The sequence below is a fragment of the Mytilus trossulus genome, unplaced genomic scaffold (genome assembly GCF_036588685.1).
Source record: "Mytilus trossulus isolate FHL-02 unplaced genomic scaffold, PNRI_Mtr1.1.1.hap1 h1tg000070l__unscaffolded, whole genome shotgun sequence".
In the NCBI taxonomy this organism is placed as follows: Eukaryota; Metazoa; Mollusca; class Bivalvia; order Mytilida; family Mytilidae; genus Mytilus; species Mytilus trossulus.
Genome location: NW_026963294.1, coordinates 3,407,307 through 3,432,194, shown reverse-complemented (window position 1 = coordinate 3,432,194; position 24,888 = coordinate 3,407,307). Strand labels below are relative to the sequence as shown.

The 24,888-nt window shown below is 31.0% G+C and overlaps 1 protein-coding gene across 1 annotated transcript; it reads left to right on the top strand.

The window, feature by feature from the left end:
* On the top strand, positions 1-24,439 carry LOC134699538 (uncharacterized). Its single transcript, XM_063561133.1, has 25 exons — positions 1-69; positions 539-643; positions 2,238-2,396; positions 3,609-3,766; positions 4,539-4,584; positions 5,350-5,580; positions 6,059-6,133; positions 9,352-9,426; positions 10,065-10,211; positions 11,047-11,130; positions 12,552-12,679; positions 13,104-13,149; positions 14,265-14,462; positions 15,852-15,926; positions 16,178-16,219; positions 17,168-17,242; positions 17,803-17,930; positions 18,737-18,809; positions 19,531-19,761; positions 20,225-20,299; positions 20,987-21,013; positions 22,064-22,135; positions 23,118-23,248; positions 23,597-23,666; positions 24,140-24,439. The coding sequence occupies exons 1-25, from the start codon at positions 58-60 to the stop codon at positions 24,437-24,439; spliced, it is 2,763 nt and encodes a 920-aa protein (XP_063417203.1). The 5' UTR covers positions 1-57.
* The last annotated feature ends 449 nt before the right edge of the window (positions 24,440-24,888 follow it).

Sequence of the window (24,888 nt, the reverse complement as noted above, 5' to 3'; positions counted from 1 at the left end):
TGTATATGCCTGTGTTTCATAGTAGTATGTATAGTGGAAATAGTTCTCTGGGCACTAATGTACTATTGGGTAGGTATTTTATTATTGGACAACATATCTAATTGTGCAAGTATCGTGTTTTTATTTGATTAGTATTTCTATTTCATCATACATGATTCGGGAGAAAATTAAAGCAAACATATAAAATATTTATGCAGGGAAAAAATGCGCTATCAAAAACATTTATTCACGATACGACATTTCTCATACCGGGGTATTTTTGTTTCCTTGTATGTTTGATAATTATATTTAGTTTGATATAGAATATATCATAACACAGATTTTAAGCCGAAGTACGAGCTGACTGAAGGACTTTTGATAGTACACGTGCAAACAAGCCGGGTAGCAATCTTGTATATGAATTTGAATTTCTTACGTAGGAGAACTTCTACCCAAACATCGTCGTAATACATACGTCAGTATTAGGTCCTTACTATGCGTCATGTTTTGAATGACTAAAAATATATAAAAATGTGACAAATGATTGTATACATTGTAGATAAACAATGCATTGGAAGAAAATATTGACACGTTTCATAAAAGATATTCCGGGAGCTATCTGCTGAATGGTTATCAGGACAAATGGAAAGCTTTATATAATTGTGTAAGTAGGTTTTTTTGAAACCGTCTTATCTCAAAGTGCAAATATAAATATGGAGAAGTTATACTAGTGCCAATGAGACAACTTTCTATCCAATCACATTAAATCAAAAGTTAACAATTATAAACCAAAGTATCATGGCCTTTAACACGGAGCCTTCAAGTTGGTTTACGCTGAACAGAAAGCTATAAAGGGCACCACAATTACTACTGTAAGACAATTCCAACAGGAAAACCATCGAACAACGGGTTTGATAACGACAATGAACATAACGGAAAAGTTCAGCTATTATATATCAAACCGAACAACATATTAGAAGAAATCAAACGAAAGCGGGTATATAATTTTATTTAAGATATTTAATCTTTTCGCATTTTTTCACGTAAATGCGGGACTTACATAATGTAAGTTCAAAGGAAACCCCATGAAAAGTTCATTTGTATGGGGAAATTAATTTGATTAGAAGAGTTTAGTTATTGATTTTTTTCTTCACGTCAAATGATGGCTATACAACAATATACTTATTTTATACTGCACAGTTAAGGATGTCTGCTTGTCATGTTTTGGAGTTTTTGTCAGATTTTTGAAATCCTCTGGTTTTATTAATTTAAATGCCTTAAAAAAAATTGCCCATGAACCCCCATATTTCTTTTTACAAATCTTTTCCATGTATAATTATAAGCCATTTGTTAAAGTCTTATAAAATTTTATTTATTTTTTAATAGTTTTTGAGAACTTTAACTGGTCAATGATAAAGCTATGAAAAATCAAGAGAGAACATTTTCCCGCCAAAATTTCAATGGCTTATATCTCAAAAACAAGCACATTGACCCCTATATTTTTTTTGCTATTTTGATTCTTCAATTAATCCCCTATCAATATATAGTAGTTTAATGGAAAGTTATTTATTATGAAACTGAGCAGCAAACATCCTTAAGGTGTAAATTGCGACATCCAATGCCCGAGGTCAACACTTTTGAAAAATCCAAAACCTGGTAGAAACTTTCTTAGAACTTTATAAAACGAAACGGCGATAAAGTATAACTAAAACACAGAAGGAACTAGTAATATGTATGAGTAACAGAGATACCAAAGTTTTGTAATTTAGAATAAGTTTCTAACATTAACAAAATAAAATTTCAATACTATCAATTTGACCTCACAGCCATGACTACTAATTAAGTACTATAAAAATGAAGTAGAATACATTTCATATGTAGCCAGGTACATCTGAATTAGTAAAATGAAACAACTTTCTGTCAATCACCATAAAAAAAGTCGCCATCCGTTTGTTCTAAGGTAATTAATGTAACAACTAATAAAAGAGGGGCGAAAGATACCAAACTTATAGATAACAAATAAACCGACAACGCCATTGCTAAAAAAGAAAAAAAAGACATACAATTATACTGTAAACAAAACACAACATTGAAAAATAAAGACTAAGCAACACGAACCCCACCAAAAACTGGGGGTGATTTTAGGTGCTTCGGAAGGGTAACTAGATAATAAACTTTCAATTGGGTATATTTTGAACGGTATTTGGAAGTTTATACATCGACATTCAATAGCGATATATTTTTGTTTTGTATTTTAGTTGGAATGTTGTGGCACCAACGGAACTGGTAATACATGCTCTGGTGTTTATCCAAGCAATGGCGTTGAGTTTCCTGGATGTTTTGACCTCTATTCGGAGAAAATGAATTTGTATATTCAGGTTTATCTTGGAATAATAATAGTGTGCTTTCTTTGTCAGGTATGTTAATGAAATACTAAGAAAGTGACAAGTGTTTCACGTGGAACACAAATGAATAATAAGGGTCTGGATAGAAGGTCCTTTGCCTTTTTTCTTTACTCTTTACACTTGTTGCCCATTACTTTCTATTATTTATTTTTAAGTACTGATAATTTTTTTGGTCCAGTTTTCAATATTCTATATATATATATATGTTTGTTTATTTTTCTCTTCTGAAAACCCCCATCCACACCCTCATACTAGGTCAGTTCACTGCTTAGATTTATTGAATAAAAAAGTAAATAAAAAGGCGATGTGGAATAATATCAGATTATTACATGGCATTTTTCATATCGCATCTATTATCAGCCCTAGGTACAATATCAGTCCCAGAGCCGCATGGCTAGTGGGCCGATTTCGACCAAGAGCTGATACTACATGCGATATGAAACATGATTTGTTATGATATTTTTATCATATGCTTCAACAATGAAGAAAAAATAACAGATTCACATATTGATCCTTTTACGTAGTTCCCAAATAGAAGTTCAAGGAGTAAAAAGTTCACGGTCGTCAAACCCCAAATTTGATATATTATTCGATATGAAATCTTTCTATCACATGCCTCAACAGAGAAGAAAACACATTTAATATGAACAAATCGACAAAAAAAATAATTCAACGAATATACATAATGAACATTGTTTGGAAAAGTCAACTTTTATAAAGTAACTTTCTAAATTATGTTTGAAACGTTAAAAAAATGCATTTATTAAATTATTATTTATTATTTTTTTTGGGTTGTTTTTTTTTAAAATTATTTTACACAAACCAATTTCCAGTATCCAAAATTTTTTATATATAATAACTTAGTCTACTTTGTCATGTTTTTCATTGAAAACGTAGCATTGATATGTATTCTCCGGAATTTGCCGAATATCACCGGAAAAGCCATGTGATAACATTACAGAAAGGCATGTCGAAGCATGTGATAAACTTTTCATATCAGCCCGCTAAGCTCAAATTTGAAAAATATGGAATTTCTGTAAATTTAATGCTATTAACATACGGTAAAAATCATATGTTATTCAGTCTAAGTATATGATAATAAGTTTATATTGCATTTTAAAGCTAATGACGTCACATTATATCAGTGAGTCATACAAAACGTTTTGTTTTATTTCCTATTTCTTAAATTAAGATTCCATGTTCATCATGTTCCTTTTGTTGTAGATTATTGGTATTGCCGCTGCAGATTATACAGTTATAAAACAACAAATGAAAAGTAAAGGTGTCAAAAAGCTGTCTTCAGAAAGACGATATCTTCTCTGTATGGAGGAATATGGAGTTTTGCGTACGCTCTTAAAATTCATGAAGGAAACTTGGAATAGGTAACATCATTATACAATATCTGAATGATTTAAAATTACAGAACAAATCTCCCCATGATTGTTGTCCGAGATTAAGGTCATTTGCGGTGATTAGCTTTTCAAAGTTTGTATAAGGTTTTTCTTACTTATGATGGCATAGATCATCACTGAACAAACCTTTGATTTATGGAAATGTTAAAGGTTGTATGAATTTTCAACAACGGTGTAAAATTCTATACACACCTGATTACACCAAATTAACTAATAATATCTTGAGCCTTGCTTAGGAAGGTAAATGTAAATGCATAGAGTGCCTCAGACACAGATCACCTATAACATTTGATTGATGTTTTTATAGCACGGGGTCGATACCTCTGCCGGTGGACCCAGTCCTTGGTGATATATTCAACTCAACTTCGGTACTGCTGTGATTTATAAAAATCCTTTCTAAAATTGTCCGTTGATACATTTTTAAATTATAAAGAAACTAGGGTTACAACTCCACCAGGCAAAGTTAACCTTAGAGAAATTTAACAATTTTTTTTTCAATTGTTTCGTTTCTTATTCAATTTTGGCTTTCAACATGTTCATATATTCGGCTTTGAAAGTTCATGATGATGGCTAGTCCACAAAAGCTCTTTGAACGGTTGAAATCTATAACGTGTTGTTTTCATTTCTGGACTGTCATTTTTGGGGGCGTGAGTGTTCATGACGAAGATCAATCATCCCCAAAATGCATTAATTATTCAACAATATTTGAAAAAAAAGTGTTATTTTAGTTGTCTCTTTTCAGAACACCCACACGCATTATATCAGTTATAGTGAAATCGATAAACATGGTAGGTAGTTTTTTTTATAGGTAACCGAAACAAAACATTCCTATCCGATTACTTAAGTTTATTTTTTATTAGTTTTAGTAAAAGTATTCATCGACAAAACGATTGAAACATTGGATAAAGAATCAATTTTATTATCCATAATGTATTTTTTTCAATTCTCCAAACAGAAGATTACTTTGTAGTTAATAATAAATACTTTGGAGGATTTTATCTATTAAAAAAAACCCAAAATGATCCACCCTTCAAACATATGGATTTTCTAACGGATTCTAATTGTACAAATTCACAGACTCTTACCGATGTAAATGGTGTGAAAAGGAGATATTTACAGTTGAATAAAACAATTTGTTTAATTTTCTGCAAAATTTTTCTGTACTTAGGATTTGTCATGGATAACGACGAGGAATTGACGGACAATTAATGAGTTTTTTTTCTATGTGTTACAAGTGTATAAAGGAATATAACTATTCATCAAGTAATATATGAGGTGTAGTCTTATATATTACACATAATTGTAATTATGTATTTTTTAAATATCACCCTTACATCGGAACACTTATTATCCCCCGCGGTACTATCTTCGTAGCCTGCTCTCTATTGTGATCCAGTCCTCACTTGAATCAACCACAGACGTATTAATTATAATTTTCTCTTTCAATCAGCACGCGACTGTCACAAGATATGGACTAATTTATTCTTAATCAATAACACTTCATTTTTCATGTTTTTGATAATGTTATCTTTACTATTTTCTTTGGTTAATAGGTATCCAGTATAGCACTCATGATAACTAGTCTTTGGTTTATAAGAAGTGATTTTATAACAAATCAAGAGTTTCTATACTACTTCCGGCGAATGGATATATACGGGTACAGTTATCACAACGTATTTACAGGTTTTGCCTGTTGCACACTTGCAATGGGAACATTTGGTATCGTGATTAGTGTAATTGGCATTATTGGTTCATCAAAACAATCCACTGCACTACACACATTTGTAAGTATAACTACACATCGGTCAAGGATGGTACACATTATAATAAAATTGAAAATGGAAATGGGTAACGTGTCAAAGAGACAACAAACGACCATAGAACAAGAGAAGCATGTATGTATGTTTTAATCAGGTGGTCTTCATTTACGGAAAAGTGAAAGAACTGTCGGCATGAATATCCCTGCCTAATAGAACGGCAATCGGTAAAACATTTCCAATTCGAAATTAAAGGATTTCATATGAAATTATCAGTGTAATAATCCTAATGTTGAAAAGATTCCTAAATGTTTAGTTTCCGGGACTTAATTATTCTAATTTTCTTATCATTTAAACATGCTTCGCGTCAAATCACGAATTAAATACTTACTAATCTAAAACATCCAATGACACTTTGGATATGTCGGTTGTGAAAGATACAGAAATTCAAGTAAGATTCCAAAATATTTTAAAATAGTAACTCCCACTTGCTTTGTAATTTCAGGCATTTTTTTCTTCTATTGGATTAGGAGGATTGAAAATAATGGCTTCAATATTTTGGGCGGTTATGCTGAAAGAGGTTTGTCAATTTATGAAAGTAAATATATGAGATTAAATAAGAATCTCTTAAAAAAAACCTGCACATTTTGCTATCTTCGATTAATGACGAAGTTTATAAATTATTGTTACCGTTTTGATATACATGTTCTAGTACGAAAATTGCATAACAGTAGAGGAATATGTTAGGTTTAGGACAATTAATCAGATCAATGATAACAGGAAAAAGAAAAAAACAAACTCTCAGGGATTTGTAGTAGTCAATCATCCGATATCACGAAATTTGTGAATGTAGAGCAAACAATACCCGAGGAACCGACAATTTTTTTAATAGAAACAACTTATTTTATAATTGCTAGTTAATAACAGCAGTTACGTTATTGAACTATTGGCTTAACGAAGCAAGTGAAGTGCCTCGCAAGTTATACTTCTATGTAGTAAATTTCTAATTATTTTATTTTTTTGCAACGAGTTATAGGGTTTGTCCATTTACACTGGGGTAAAGCTGATGACCGTAACTGCATTCACGGTCATCCCAAGATGTCGGATGAAAAAGATGTCAGTATTTGTATTGTCTGTTAAAGTGTTTCTATATCATTTTCTTTACAAAGCATACATTGAAACGATGTAAATTTATAAAAGATTCACACGTAAATCACAAATTACCTCCGAGAAATGTGCATGAAACAAGAAAATCAATCTGAAAAAATCGCTAAGATGGCCGTAAATCATCATCAAAATATTTTCAAGATGACCGTAATATATAACAAGACTGACCGTGATTAATAAGAAGATGACCGAAACTTGTAAAGGACGAACGTCAATTCTAAGAAATATCCGCATTTGTATTCAAAGCTTGTTGTTGAGTTTGTCCTAATGGGGTCTCTGTTAGAGGAAACACATATGTTTCATCATTTTTCTTTATAACTACTAGAACACACCCGTAATCTCGCGGGTCGGTGACTGAATTAAAGTATATAACTATAAAATGTATGCGTAAGCTTAATTATAGTATTGATATTTTCATCTGACAAAGTCATGCCGATTATAAGATGCACAGTTTTCTCTGCTTTCAAAATCTTTCTGTTGGAACCTGTCGACCTGGAACTTATCAAATATTGATAATATTATTTTTTTGGAAAACAAAAGGGCCTGGAATGGAGTGTTTTTTTTTATCAACAGCATTGTCCTATATTTGTTATAAATAAAGTTTAATTCTTTGATTTGCTGTTTTACCTCATGCCGGCTAACAAATTGAAAACTTTACCTATATACGCCTTAATTTAAGTCCATATTTTTTGTATTCGTATTGTCATCTAAGAAAGTCATACTTATCAAAATACCACAATAGAGAACAATTTGACACTGATTGAATTTAGTAGTGTCAACCCTGTGATATGACCCGTGTATATAGCAAAAATCCCAAATACACACTACGCCCGTCAGATGTGGAACGTACAGATAGGGTAATATGTAACAGGTGAATATACTATTGGTTTCGGTATCGGATTCGACCCGGAACTTGTTTATTATTGGCAATATTAATTATGTGGACAACAAAAGGGTCTGGAGTGGTTTAATTTTAAATCAACACCATTGTCCTATATATGCTATATATAACGTTGAATTCTTTGTTTTGTCGTTTTTACCACATGCCGACTGACAAATTGGACCTCGTTTCTTTTAGTATTATAGATTTGCCGTATTTTAAAATCCATGACAATGATAGTAAATTGCATATGTCTCGTAAACAATGAAATATTTATTGAAAAAGACGTTTAAACTTTAATGAATTGACAACGATACGACGAAAAGTTGAAGAACCAAGAATGTGTCCCCAGTACACGGATGCCTCAGCTGGGGCAATATGCGCAATTGTTTCTCCATAGGCGATAAAATGGTAACGTTTTCTTCTGTAGCTCAGCCCCTATCGTAAACTTGTATATGAATGATGGCTTGTTTCTAAGCTGAGAAATTTTTACATATGTGGTTAAATTTTTGGGGTACGAAGTGTGATTCATTTTCCCGTAAATTAGCATACCCCGAAAATCCTTTCTTGATGCGGCTCTTCATGGTAAAGAGTCCCTTTTTTTCGCATATTGGACATGTTTCAATTTTTAACAAGTCACTGAGTTTAACCTTGAAAGTGTAGGACCTTTTTTTCTATGTTCAGTGAGCCGTAAAAAAGGGGTAAACACTGAATTTGGCATTATAATTAAAAAGATCATATCATAGGGAACATGTGTACTACGTTTAAAGGTGATTGAAATTCAACATTATCAAAAACTTCCTCGACTGAAAACTTTAACTTGAAGCCAGACAGACGAACGAACGAACAGACGATCGGATGCACAGACCAGAACAAATATTGCGCATAAATGGAGCATGAAATATAATCAATTAAACATACGAATATCCGGTAATCGAGCCCTGTGTATGGCTCCAGAGAAGGAGCTTAAAATTTTAATTTGTCTTGAAAAATAAATAACATTTCTGTATGCACAAATTGACAAGGTTCCCCCTTGTGATACGCTATTCGTACAAAACTATTTTAAGGATCTATTTTGCCCGAGGTCACCTTTATTAGTTTGATCGTAGTATTTAAAAAAAACATTTTCTGTTATTTTACCTGCAAGAAAAAATGGAAGACCAATCAAAGACGATATAATATCAATGGGTGAACAAGATGTGTATTTATCATATGTCATTAAAAGGAATCCCAGAAATAAAAAAAAAATCTTTTGACTTGTAGTTGGGGGCATTTTTTTTAAAGATATAAAACTTGTAAGGTGTCATTTTATCGCGCTTTTGTTGCATGTTTTCCCCACTTGTTCATGTGCATGTCTTGTTGTATGTTGTTTAAAAAAAATATATACCCTCTACCGTAAAAAATATACATTTGGTGAACTATGTATTTGAAACACGTCTTATTGTCTTCTACCTATAGGATAATTCTCTCATATAATTACGTTTTATACCAACAGGATTAATTATTTGATACAAAAAAAGTATTTCTAAATACGGATATTCCATCCTTTAAAAGTTACGGTCAACATTTATAAATTACGGTCATCCTTTACTTATAAATTTACATCGTTGTAAAGAAAATGACATAGACACACTATTACAGACAATACAGATACTGACCTAATTTTTCATCCAACATCTTTTGATGACCGTGAATGCAGTAACGGTCATCAGCTTCACCCCAGTGATTTATATCACTTATTTACTTACCAGATAACAAACCATGTCGAAGATGAGCTGACTGAGTTAAGTGGAACTGATATATTTTACACCACAATGATGTTGAAGGTTAGTAATTGTTGAATTCACGAAGGAAGAAGGATCGACTTGGGTTTGTTTATAACAACTATTTCAACACCGTCCCTGTTATGTAACGTCGTGTTACGTGACGTCTGATTCGAATAATGAAGTGTTAAAATAGATATATCATTATTCGTTCTTCAATAACATGAATCTACGTGTTAATCGGTAGCATGTCTTAGATAGTAAAATTGGGAGATAAGTGTTACGGATTAGAATAAGTGTTAGGGTGGGAAAGCAGGAAATGGGTAACTGACAAAAAGGAGGCTGTATAATACTCAGTGATATCAATTTATCTCTAAAAACGAAAATACATTGGCAAAATAAAAAGGATGAACAGACAAACGACAGTCTAAAGAAAGACTTCATAGAAAACGAATGACCGAGCAACACAAAACTCACAACAAAAAAATAAAGTTAAAAAGGTTGATGCATACTTTTCTTAATATGTTATACATTTCCAAATAATGTTGCATTGCAGAAAGTGAAATCACAAATGCATATAATGCTATTACCAAACAAATATTTGGATTCAGAAAACATCGTAGACTTGATAAGACAATGTTAACTGTAGAATTAATGTGTTAAAAACATTAAATTTGATTTCATAATTATTATTGCTTTAGTTTGAATGCTGTGTAATAAAAGGACACACGGAAGGGTATTTCTGTTATTCTAATATGCACGAAAGTATAGTTAATTACGGACATTCCTGGAATGGTCATCATTCATATGTAAGCAATGGTCTCTTTGGAAGCTATAAAGATTCAAAGGTAGGCAAATTACAGGGGAAATCATATAATATTTAAATTTTTAATTTCGTTTGTCCACTTCTTTTTCATTTATTATGTCAGCAACACTAGTCAAAGTATATGCGGTTACAAATAACCCTTAATTCCACAAATAATACTATCAATTTACCAAGTTATAACCTACATTTATACATATTTGCATATTTTTTTTTTCCTTATAAGTATTGTGTATTTGCTACACGAAAGCTTTTATATAAATCTATACATGTATAAAAAAGGGGAAATCAAATAGACATAAGAAGATGTGGTACGAGTGCCACGAGACATCATACCATCTGAATCACAATGAGAAAAAAATAAACCAATATAGATTATACCGGTAGTACGTCTTACCCCACGAAGCCTGGGCCAATGAAACAGGACCCCAAAAATAACTGGTGAAAAACCATACAAAGCTTAATAACAGAAAAAGTACACGAAAGCATTGGGAGTATCAACATTTTTCATATAGAATTTGACAAAAAGACAGCAGGAGAATATATTTATATTAGATATAAAGTCATCATTCCTTGTCTTTTAAGATTATGATTAAAATTAAATATATAAAGAAAGAAAAGATAGAAAACCACACATGGAATAGAAACCAGTCGGAATATGATATATATTAGAAAAACATATCAGGAAACCAGTTTCATTCGAAGAAAAAGTCCCTTCTTTACACGACCTGTTTAGAACAGGACAATTAGTAGCTTATACTTTGTTTTTAATGAGACATGATTTTTAGCTTAAAGGAAAGCATGCAGAAATGGGAACTGTATTATTTGAGATTGATATTTGTATATTGTTGATTTTTCAGTATTGTTCTCAAGCTATGAGAGAACGCTTATACGTACTATCAGGCTATTATTTCTCTTTCCTAATACTAGGACTAATTTGCGATGTAAGTATATACAAAGTACATTAATTGTATTTTGAACAATGAGTATCTCAGTATGATAATACACAAATAATGTAATGTACCTCTTTGCGTCTACGATTTTATGGATTTGAAAATAAATCCGTACTATATAAGAATTCCGCCAGTTGAATTAAAAGACTTGAGTAACAACATAAATACAGTATGTAATGTATGAACAATACCAAAAATGATTTTAAGACATGTATGTTTTTTTGCATGGCTACATAGACAATAACTGTTTAGTGTCTTTAATTATCAGCTGTATTTGTAGGAGGATAGGAAACAAGGTGTATGCGAGCTTTTAGCGAGCTATTATACCTGTTCCGAGCCGAGTACAAACACAGCTGATATTTAAAGACACTAAACAGTTATTGTCTTTAACATGCAATTAATTCTGTATATTATTTGTGTCTTGAAAGACACAAAAACACATGTTTTGCATTTATTTTCGACTTGAAATCCCTTGAGGCCCGTTTTCAGTAGTCACACATTCAGCTGAAGACGGGTTCGCAAAAAAAGAATCTCGAATGGTCAACAATAATACATCGCTGAAAGTGAATTATTACCTATTTTAACATAACAACTAATTTCAACAGTAAAAACAAATAACAACACCAAATAACAAACCCAAAGATAGGTACTAAGCTGAAAAGCATTATGGATCCATAATTCTGGAATGTTCTGCCAAATAAATCTAAGGATTTTTTTTTTCATGGGTAGAAATTCCCTAGTACGTCGAACAATTAATTTTTATTAGATTTTTAAAGTCTTTTTACCAACACGAGGAACAGTCTTAACTAACGGGACTGGTCACTTTTGATTTTTATTTAAATACGCCTCCCGTGCGAACAATCACCAAACAATTAACTAATTTTCGTTTCTGTGAAATACGAAGCAAGTTGTTATTTGCGTATTTCTACTTGAACATTGTTTTTAAATCGAACAAATCTGTTTAAAGTTATTCACTAAAAAAAAATACTTGATTTTGAAATAATTTCAAGTTATCAAACTAAAACATATCGTTATATAAAAAAAACTTTATTGGAGTAAAAGGATAACATATCGAATAAGATGGCGGCCACACGAAATTTACTAACAAAATGCCTCAAAGTTCAAAGATCTATGTTTTTAAAAAAAATCCGAGAAATCTTTTTAAAAGCAGCATTTTTTAATGTCAAAATGTACAAAGTTCATAAAATGGTACCCTATTAAACTGAACATGAGGGGCTATGAAGAACACTTAGAACATGTAGTAAATGCAAAATAATTTAGTCATGTGGCATTTGCTACGGCACAGACCTCTGTGCACATTTGCACATACATTGTTATGAGTGACCGGTATAATGGCCCTGCCTACACGGTATATCCATTTAAATGTCAAATTCAACATGTCTATATTGCAGTTCGTAGGACCTATTCTTATCAGCAAAGAATTTAAGGAAAGTCAACGAGTAAACGTTGAGAGAGAGACCAAGGAAACTATGCATTTGATTCCATGGTTAAATCAATTAGTTAGAAGTGATAAGCCAAGGTATATTGTACAATCCATATGAATACAAATATCTTAATCATGTGTGTTTTGTGTGTATGTGTGTTATGGTGTTAGTTTTACTCGAAAAGCTAACCAACTATAGGCCAATCGACAGCAAGGGTTTTAGTTAACATTGTATTTTTTTTTATCTGATACGAGTTGTCCACAAGGAAGTTTAACGGTTACTGACTTATTTCAATAAAAATATACATCTTGCTAAGAAATGGAATTTTCCTTTTAAAAAGATGTTGATTATTAAAAATAATATGCAGTATGACGGATCTGCAACAACCAAACACCAATCGAAATTTAACTACATGTATCTTCTTTAGGTTTATACAATCGTATTGAATATATGTATGTACATGTGCATTGCTTCATATAGGACTTTTCTTTTTTAACACGACAATTAATCTATTTTTAGGAGTATCTTAATATCGTTATACATATGTCTAGCAGTTTTCATGATGGTTTGTATTATTTTTATCTCTATCATAATTTCCAATATTTCATTGTGTGAATCTTATTTGTTTTTCCATATACTCCCGTGAATAAGCTATATTTAGCACACATTTTTGAGAAATTTTCAACAACATTTAGCTGTTTTGATTTGAGCGCCATTGGTTAATCTATTGCAGTGTGTCTACCGTACTAAACAATATATTTGTTATATTTGATTTCATCTAGAGTGTAAAACTAAAGGAGGAGGTCCAGAAAGACCCTTTTTTGGCCCTAACATATAGCAGTTTTACATATTGTTAAAATGTAAACTTTTAGTAGTTCATTGGAAAGAAGAATGCTTCTGCTACATAAATATGGGCTGTTTTTAACAATGCAATGCATATATATCGGGAACTAGCATCATGAAGTCATGTTAAATGACTGAAATCATCACCATATTAGCATTTTAGTTAAATTTGAGATGGTTTTCGTCTTAAATAAAAGTGGCCATGTTTGTGTTCATTCTCAATATTGAAAGTTGTATTACATGATAAAACATAACATATATAGAGGTTGATGATAAACACGGTTACGGTCACTTTTATTTTTGACAAAACAAACCATCTGAAAAGTGACATTTTTGGCATATTTGAAAGATTTGTCATATTTAAGCTTAAATCGGAGCGTTTTTAATGCCCAAATCGGTTAAAATCTTTCACAAAAACTGATAGAATCAACTGCAATAGACACTGAAGTGTTTTAAAAGTGTCCAAAATCTTTCGTCAGATGAACCTGAAATTTGAGGCCATATTCGGCCCTTTCCAAAACTCTTCATTTATTCAATTGGTTTTTTTTCACCTAGTTTTATCCGTTTGCTTTCTTTATGTGTACGAAAAACTGAAAAAGTCTTATGCAGAGTATATTATTTTAAGTTTTATAACCAATATTCTCTGAACAAACACGCATAAAAACATTGTTAAAAAACTGAATTAACAAATGAATGACTACATTGATAAATTCATTTAATGCATTAATCAATTCAGAAAGCAATATATTTTCAAATTGGAGATAGGTTTTGCTTAACTATATGCCTAAATAAAAATGTGTATTTCAAATCCTTTGGTTTGATAAAATTCTTTTTCAGTTACTGGAGACGGCATTCATAGTATTAGCGGCCATATTTGGCGTATCAAACCACGTGAACAGAGACTATATAGATACGATTGGAGATTTGTATGTTTTCTTAGCTATAGGTAGCATCGTCCTGGTGTCATGTTGCATGATCATTAGGTTTGCTGGTTTGATTATTGTTCTTAAAAGATGGAAGAAAAGCCTGTATTTGGTAAGTTATTTAAACTTGAGAACTAAAGATGCTGAAAAAAGTTTAAAAACAACGGCGTCATTTCGAATTGAAAATTATTATACTGTATTCGTATTTTATTTGCGAATTCGCTGTAAATCGTGAGGTTTGATTTAAGTTTTCATAAGTCAAATGTCATTTAATGTCAAATATATCGTTGGTGTTAATTAATTTTGTTTACAAAGAGTATAACCTACCACGTAGTTGGAGTGAACATAAAATTGAGAAAGAAAATGGTGAATGTGTAAAAGCGACAACCACCCGACCATAGAGCAGACAACAGCCGAAGTCCACTAATGGGTCTTCAATGTAGCGAGAATTCCCGCACCCGTAGGTGTCCTTCAGCTGGCCCCTAAAAAATATGCATACCAGTACAGTGAAAATGGACGTCATACTAAACTCCGAATTATACACAAGAAACTAAGTTTAAAAATCATACAAGACTTACAAAGGCCAGAGGCTCCTGTATTCTTTATCTATCATTACTGTTTGATTTTGGAAAACATAATGTTTATACGATGTTGTAGAGATAAGGTTTTCTGCTACTAATTGACACAAATTGAAATACTGTACTGGTTTGATAATTTTATGGCCTTCATTTTGTATTGATTTTAAGGGTCACCGATGAGTTTCGTGAATGTTGAATACATTTTGAATGTCACTTTATAGAGGTTAATTATAGATTTTAACCACCAAGCCGTTTTAGTAAAACAATAAAATGAAGAAGGCTTTTTAACTAATATGAATAAGTGCTTACAGGGCTTTGACGGCAATGGGACTAAGTTAGCGTTTATTTTAATCCTATTGGCTAAAGACATGTTGAAAAAATGGAGAACAGATTTTGGTATACATCTTATTAGGGGGATATTATAACAACATACATGTACGAATAAAACCAAACACAGTTTGATTATGCAATCAACATGAAATGCGCTTTAACATGACATAGCCAGGCAATTCTATGTCATTAACTAGACATTAATCAATTGCTATACCGCTGTTTTCCGTTAGTCAGTCCTATATTCATTTGACCAAAATTTCCGTCGCATTTTCCTTATGGCCTGAGAAATTGATATCCGTCTTCATGTCAGCTAACAATACCGTGCCACGATGATTTGTTCCGAATTAAACGCGAACATGCAAGACGTTTTGCGTTTTGTTTGACTTTTCATTCTTTTTAAATAGGGAACCTTACTAAATAGCTTTCAGAAATTTCATATTATTTTTATCAAAGTAAATTGTTATGCTATCATGGTTAATTATCATTTTATTTTATTGTAATCATGGTCAAATATATTTCTTTTATTGTAATCATGGTAAAATAAATGAATCATTGTATACATACTAGTGTATGATTCTATCATATTTCAGATAACAACCATTGTAACACTAAATACCTTGCTGACACTGACATTCTTAATAATGGGGTCAGTTATGAGAAAGGATGTAAGTAACAGACTGAGTGTATAAATTATATTTTTTCAATAAATAGTGTTTTTCGACGTAGCAAAAAGGTGTTGAAATAATTCACCATTTTGTAAAAAGTATCTACATATTGATTCTTAAGATAAACAAATGTTTTTTGTTAAATATGTTTTAGCATAGGGATTTCCTGTAATATTTGTAGTGTATTGTTTTTTAATTTTGATTATATTTTATATTATGATTTTTTTCGATTCTTAATCTATCTATTTCAGGAATATCCATGTAGCTATTACGATTGGACAGTTTACCGTTTTGTAAGAAAGTTACACATTTTTATACCTGTTATATGTATTTAAGTATAAAAAAAGATTTAGTATGATTGCCAAAAAACTCTTCTCAAGAGACCAACATGACAGAAATTATGTTCTCTAGGTCACCATACGGCCTTCAACAATTAAAAAAAGCCCATACCGCATGCAGCTTTAAAAGGTCCCCGAGTGGTTATATAAGTTATTTACCCTTTAAAAAATATCGAAGTATATATTTTCATATCAGAGGGTTTTAGTTACCTAATATTGTTATCTACTTATGATTGCAATAATTGAAGATGTTGTTTTTTTAACTGGCTTGATCAAAATTTTCTCTGTTCAGTCTGTGCAATTTGGAAAGAAATATTAGTTCAATATGATAACAAAGTGGTTATCGAACATGTAAGTCACAAAAATCTGGCAATACCAAAATAAGAAAAAAAAAGACGAACATGAAGACCGAAGAATATTTTCTTATGAGGCACTACATAAGAAATGTCTCCGAAAGAAGTAATGTGAGTTTGTCATGCAACGGTGATATATGTACAAATTGTATTTCTAATTAAAAAAATGCGTTATGTATTCTCAATAGAAGAAAGGTTAATAGTTATCAAAATGTACCAGGATTATAACCATCAAACCATCAAAATAACGAGATATATTGCTAATTGAATGTAAGGTATTATTTCGAATTATTGTTTAATCTTCTGTTTGTAAAAAAAACCAACGAAAGGTGATAACTCAGAGATAAAATTTCTTGAAAATTTATAGGCATTAGTGGGAATGGATTTTTTGATGGGGCAACCAATATTTTTTTATTTCACGCGTGATTTTTTTTAATAACTATTTCATGTTGACATACTACATTACTGTTTGTGGTTTTCTATTTCGATTGCTCATTCAATATTTTTCTAATTTGTATCAATAACTGTATCTTGTTGATTTTTTTTTAAGATAAACTGCTCGTCAAATTTAGAATCAACATCAGGAGTTGCCATTGGAATGTTTGTTATCGAACTGTTTTCGCAGGTAAACGTGTTGTATCTTTAGTCATCACTGGTTTCATATCTCAAGCATCTATCCAAATTTATTTATGCATGTTATAAACAAGGGATTGTGTACCAAAATAAGTTTAGTTCCTTTTTGATGCGTATTTTTCTATTTATAACCAACTGTAATGATTTTCCTTTTTAAGTGTCTTTTTCTCTTCATAACCATATGCACTTATGCTACTTTCTTTCAATTGATCATCCCATGATCTTTCCTGTATGCATAATTTGCTTGATACATATACGTATATTTTCTAGGAAACTTTGCACATGTTGCATGACTTTAATCATTTTTGGATATTGTTGTAGGCATCTATATCTACTTAACATGCTTAATAATATTTATTTTTCTACATACAAACAAAATAATTAGTTACACAACTACACCAAATATGCCAAAGGCAATGCTGCAGAACAAGAATGCCTATAATATATACAATTGGTTAAAAAAAACTACATACAGCAATGAGAAAAAATGCATTGACTGAAACAGGTCATTTAAGTTGAACTACTTATTTTTATCTTCCTTTTCCTCTGAAGATATGTGTGTTGATCATACATGATAGGATTCATCAGTATACAGACATTACAGACGAGCTGTCTCAAACAGATGATAAGAAACAACCAGGACTCCTCAGAACAATTTACACATTTTTGTTTGTTGAAAGGTAAATAAAATAAAGTTAATCTAGCCTATAACTATCAGAATACATGACGTTATTTGAGCCGATAAGTTTTCTTAGATTCCATGTTGTTATGATTAATAGTTGATGTTGACGTTGACGTTTCCATAAGACTTATATAGTTGAGTCATGCCGAACAAACATGTCGGATAAAAGATCCTGACTAGATTATAATGATGTATCAATAAATTCTCATTATAACATGCTGAACTTGTCTGATTAATGAAGAATTCATGCACTGGAACCTTTTTTGCTCAAGTGCTGTCAATTGAACCAATCTATTGTAGAGACTTTTTGAAAATGATATACCTTATCTGAAACGCTCAAAACTAAACACAGTTAAGAATGTTCGCTTGTCATGTTTTGAAATTTTTGTAAGATTGTCGAAATCCTCTGGTTTTATCCATGTGAATGCCTTAAAAAGTTTTGTCAATTGACCTTATTTTTTCTTTTTATAAATCTTTTACATGTGTGATTATTAGCTATTTGTTAAAGTCTTATAAAATCGTATTAACTTCTTGATAGTTTTTTGAGAACTTTAACTTATCAATGATAAAGCTATGAAAAACCAAGAGAGAACTTGTTCCCGCCTCAACTCAAATTGCTTTTATTTCGAAAATAAGTACATTGACCTCTATATTTTTTTTGTTTTTCTCAATTAATCCCCTATCAATATATTCTAGTGCTATTAAAAGCTATTCATCTTTATACTGAGAAAACTGACTTTCTCAAAGATACAGAAAATCATTTGATTTCACACATGAAAATAAGTCGGTGCTTGTACATTTCAGGCAGTTATTTAAGAATAACCGGAAACTTGAGATCCCTGTTGCTGTGTATGTTGGGGCAAGCATAGTGATGACGGTAAGTAAACATCATAAAAAAGTTTGTTCGATCTAAATATTGACCGCGAAATATATTATACGATAATAAATATAATGGAAAAAAAAGAAAACTGCCAACTGCAACTTAATGACATAGAGTAATTTTATTGCAGGAATTTAGATTTTTAGAAAGATAAATTTTAGAATGATTTTTTTTATTAACACATTGTCAGTAAGAAAATCCTTATCAGCTTTCTACCAACAAATTCCAAACAGGTAGTGAGACTTATGCGTTCGAATGTCTATTTGGTATATTGCACCTCTCTTTCATCCCTAATGGTACAGGTACGTTTGAATTCGATGTTTCTTTAACACGAATTACCAGTTTGCCGGTATGTTGTGTCAGTACGGACATTCGTTGTACCTCCACAAATTATAGTTCGACGTCATATATACACGTTTGGTCTCGGTGGCCGAGTGGTTTGAATAGTAACTACTTTAATCAATAGCCAGTCAACCCTGATGTTGTGAATTAGAACCCAGCTCGTGCCGGTGCACCCGACTCAAATATTATTTGACTAGGATTGTCAGTTTTCCTATCGAATTTCGGTGGTTTTCTTCACCGATAAAAACTGAATGCGGTGCTTAAAATGGTGTGAAACACAACAAAAAATCATACATACATGCAACAATGATAACAAGAGTTTAAAGCACTTTTTTTACCCACAAACAACACTCATATCGTGATCATTATTTTCCAGTTACTCGAAACAACGTTTATCGTTTTGGTATGTTTCTATGGCTTTTCATGGTTACTGGACCGGAGATGGATAACAACAGGTTTATACATACTCGATGAAGAAACCATAAACATTGGAGTTTTGTTCGATTTTCTGAAGATTTCACTTTTAGCCCTGATTCCTATTATAAGTATAATTAGAGTATGTGGAGTTGTTTCTGTATTGACAAGACGTAAAATCTTTCTTTATGTGGTAAGTGAAATTAAAATATAGTGTATATCATTTATGATGTAATGTCTATCTACAAAATGGAAAATAGTTTTGAATAATTAAAAAAAAATTAGTCAAAGTGACTGTAAAAATATGCAGGGTCGATTTATGGCGCAAAATATTTTGTTGGAATATTTTTTTTATCATGAGCATCTGCAATGGAGTCGGTATAGGATGAGCTACACACTATTATTGATATATAAGAACAGTTACCGACGACGGCAAAGGAGATTTATGAATGTGGAAAATGTAAAGTTGGAAATCATAAAGTCGTATTCGAAGTTGTCCATATATTTCAATATCGATGAAGCGATTAATGATGATATAAGTTTACCAATTTTTGTATTAATGAATGTTGTTAAATACAAAAATTCATATTACACATTTTACTTTTTCAACTGGTGAATGCTACGAGTTGAACTATTTTGATATTATATTTTTGTAGGTGTCAGGTGTACATGCGTTCACATTACTGATTTCAATAATATTTCTGATACTTTCATCAATTGTATTGCGTGCGGTAAGTATACAGTGTCTTGAAATCAAACAAATAAAACATACACACAAAAGGTTGACAATGATATGCAACTCTAGAAAAAAAATGTTGTCCTTGCCCTTACAACGTTTAAATTCAACTAATACAGTTTTTTGGATACATTTAAATAAATTTCAATCTGAATGATACAACAAATAATAGGTAAACCTTATTAAATCATTTGTGTTTACTTTGTGACATTGAAATCAGGTACTTACTGGAATTATATGTCGATTAAAATCATGGGAATGAAAAGTTTTTTTTCGAAAAGTAATGTGGTGGTATAATGCTACACGGCGTATATGTGTTTGTTGGATTTGTTCTGAAACGACATATATTTTTTCACGACATAAATTTTAATTAAGTAATTACAAAAAATAAAGAGAAATGACGTTATAATCAAATGTAAAAATTGACGCAACAGGAATCTAATTGTTGACGTGGATATCAACTCAAAGAAAGGTCAGCATATTTCTGGCATATGACCATTACATATGAAATTTGATTTTTGGTGCTGGTTCTATAAATTAATATAGACTGTGATCCGATATTTTTCATCAGTTGTTTTGTTAGCTTCTTATCTCAAGGACAATATGTAATTGATTCGTGTGTAATAAACATTCTCCATTATTCATGTTTGAATTCCATTGTATGTTGGTTTCTCTTTCACAGGTGAGCAGGTGTACCTTAGACAGCGAGGTAACTATACATATGAAACGTCGCTTTGGTGGAAGTTTTGATACTTCAACGTACTTATTTGTTCTGTTTGACTATACATATCGTCACATGTAACACATCTACAGTACTGTAGTAATACAATATTAATCATAAAAATATCTCTCTATGATGTTAAATTATGTTTCTGAAAGTGTTTGAAAGTCATTATCTAGTTCTTAAAAAAGATATATTATGATGATTTGTGTTTTTTGTTTTATCTAGACCAGAAATTTGTATACTGAAGATTATTATGCTTCTATATATCACAATATCACTTCAGGATAACATAGGGTTGAAATAATTGCCATATCGACGCGTTATAAGCAACGGAACTGACATTGTGTATCTAGGAGATCGTGCTATACATTTAGTGTTTCACATTAATAAAACTTCGAATGGAATTATCATATTTAAACAAAGGCAAATACTTATACCTTAATTTGATAATCAAGACCCTTTTTTTTAACAACGTCAAACTTATCTGTAAACTGATCATTACACAAATCTAATTTACAACGGGAAAAAGAAGACAAGAAACGTCGTGTTTTTATTCTGAGTTTGATAAATTGATAAAAAATTATTCATGTACGTTATTAAAAGATTTTTTGAATGCAGACAATTGCATTTTACGATATTTTTAAAGGTATATTTGATAGTGTGTTGCATATGTTTAATAGCTCTTGAACATTACCTCTGCCGATAGACTTTTAATCCCTAGGTGTATCAAAGCTCAGTAGTCTGCACTTTTGCAATGACATGTAAAATAAACCTTTATAAAATTATTTATTCATAGAATTTGAAATTCCATCAGTCAAAGTTGACATGAGATCAATTGTGGCCTTTCCTTTGTGTCCTTTGTTAGTCATATAGACATGCCACTAATCCGATTTTAAAACTTTTTGTCTTTGAAGCACTTTGCTTTGAAAGATTTAGCCCTTCAATCGCAGGAAAATTATTAAATGTTCCTTTTTTTTTAATCTAAGAAATACTTCAATTGCACATATACATATATAACATTGTGTTTGCTTTTAGTCTTGCCCTTCACGACGATATGTTATAGTTGGTGTAGCAGTAGCCATGATTATTCTTGAAATCTTAATACAGGTAATTACAAGATTATAAGTAATGCGATCTTTACTATTGTCATAACTAAACTCTTGTTCAGTCAAATTGTATTTACATTCAGGTTAGCTCTGTCTTGGTTCCTGGATATCATTAACATGGTTGACCTGAATTAATTTTCCACAACCCAATCAATATCATCCCGACAAATAGAATAAAGGGTTTCCTTATCATATCTTTGTTGGTGCAAAATCCATGACTATTTTCTATCATTTTAAAACCTCTCTTAATTGATTCTTTTTATAAATTGAATTTAAAAATATTCACTTCTTGTGGATTAGGGAAAAAGTTTTGCTTCTTATAGTTATCCCTATTCTCTTTGAGGTTGCGAGTGCTGCCTTGTCGCGACATTATTCTGTTCTTTTTCTAAATCTTTGAGGTGTTGTTCACGTGCAAGAGATGTATAATTGATGGATTATAAGGTATATCAAGCTCTTTTTATCTGAATTAAACCCTACCTTAAATTAACTCTTTTTAATAAATCTTTGTCTTTCGTTTGAATGGACCTTTTAAAGCAATTCAGACCTTTTCATTGTTGGCCATTTTTATAGAAAAAATCGTATCCATTTTTTTGGGTGATATTTTTAAACTACCCACTGACGAGACGGACACAGCTTTTTTAATACTGTATCTTTTTTGAAATAATTGCTTTTGACTGCGAAACCAGAAATAAAAAAAGGAAAGTTATTTGGTAGTTATTCCGTCGTCAATTCTTAAATTGTAAGAATTGTGGAATTATGTCAATCTTATTCATGTTATTAGTAATTTTCATATGACTTGAACATTTGATATGTTTAAACATGATTTGTTCTAAAAACACTGTTGTGTTTAGCTTAATTCTATTGATTTGCCCCTATCTGGTCGAAGACAACCAATCTGTTGATTATTAAGGTTACGTAATGGTTTTATTAGAAGTTAGCGTTTCATACATTTTGTGTAAATGTAAGGCTTTTTTTCATTTAAGGTGATTTCCTTCCTTGTTCACGACAGATGCTATAAGTATTTTCTTCCCGATGAGGGAACAGAATCATTGATTGGTCCAGATCAACAAAAAGGAATGTTTTTAATGATGTATGACAAATTCTTTCGACGAAGGTATTTACTTAACTTTACCACCTTCATGTTATATATTCATTTTTGGAATGTCTGTCTATATGTTCGTGTTTTCGTCGTCTTTGAAATGTATGAGATACCTAAAGTATTTAATTACTTATGTTCTAAATAATTTAATGTACTAGACGTATACAAACAATAACAAGAATTATATGATAATTAATTGCTTTTTTAAAGTAAAAACATTGAACTCACGTAAACTATACATACCATTATATATTGAACAACAACACGAAAAGGCTAGCCAAATACTTAAAATTTCGGAAAAAACGCAGATCGTATTTAAAAACAAATATGTAATATACATGCTATTTATTTTTACTTTTGCAGGAAAAAATTCAGCAGTGGAAAGATAGAAGTGTTTGTTGCCGTTCATTTCGTACTAGCTGTATTTTTTCTTGTATGTTGGCTTTTGTATTTTGCTATTTTTAAACTAAATTTTAAGCTCTGTTTTATAATTTTACAATGCATAATACATGTAACAGATGCATCTGTATTTCGTAAAAAAATCCGGTATTATATTATTTCTGTAATTCGAAAATGGTTGACGCTCTAAAATCCTGATATAATGATTTTCGTCTACACGTTTTTATAAATTGTTAATCTACGATAGCTGTCACTGCTTCGATTATTATGCGGGATTTTTTAAGCCGATATATTTTTTTTTAACTAAAAAAGGTATATTATCTATAGACAATTGTTTTTTCCTGTGTCGAGCTACTTTTTATTTGAAGAATTGTAAATTGCGTTGACATTTTTTGCCAAATACACTGATGCTGCTAGGTTTCTATTTATTTGACAGTATCGTTATTATCAACCAGAACAACACAAAACGACAATTTTTTAATAATTGCTACTTGTTTATTTCTTCAGATTATTGAATTAATCTTTATTGCATTGGTCTCTGTGTATGGATTATCATCGGTTCTGGACAGGCAATGGATAACATCAGGACTCGGTAGCTTGTATAAGATTTCAATGAATCTTGAAGTTGTCTTCAAATTCTTGTCAATTGGATGCCTAGTGTTGATTCCATTAATCAGTATAAATAGAATCATCGGTATAATAGCAGTATCGTGCACCTGGATCAAAGTCGTATATGTTGTAAGCAAAGTATTTTGTAATTTATTGAGGTTAGATTTTATACTAAATCTTGATTCATCATATAGGTAATGCCGATTTAGATGTTTATATATCATCAACTCTTTTTATTGTATCTTTTTACAAACTAACAGTGAAATAGAAAATAATAACTTATATGGTATAACCTATAACCTGACTGTTATATGCATTTATTTAACTAGAAAACAGTGGATAAGGAAAGTACTAATAAAAAAAACTAACTCAGAGATATGGATTTAAAAATTAAGAATTTATTAAACCATTGATGTAAAATATAAAGTTTTGGTTTACGTTTTTTGATATCTAGACATGTATTCTTAGTACAGTTTTAATGTAAAAGTATTTTGTTTTACAGAATTTTGTTATCATGGCGTTTACACTATCAATCAATATAGTCTTCATTTGTCTTGGTGCGATCTTATTACACGAAGTGAGTACCTTAAATAATTCCTTGAAATATATATGCTTACTGTTAAAGATACACCAGCACAGCTTTAGTA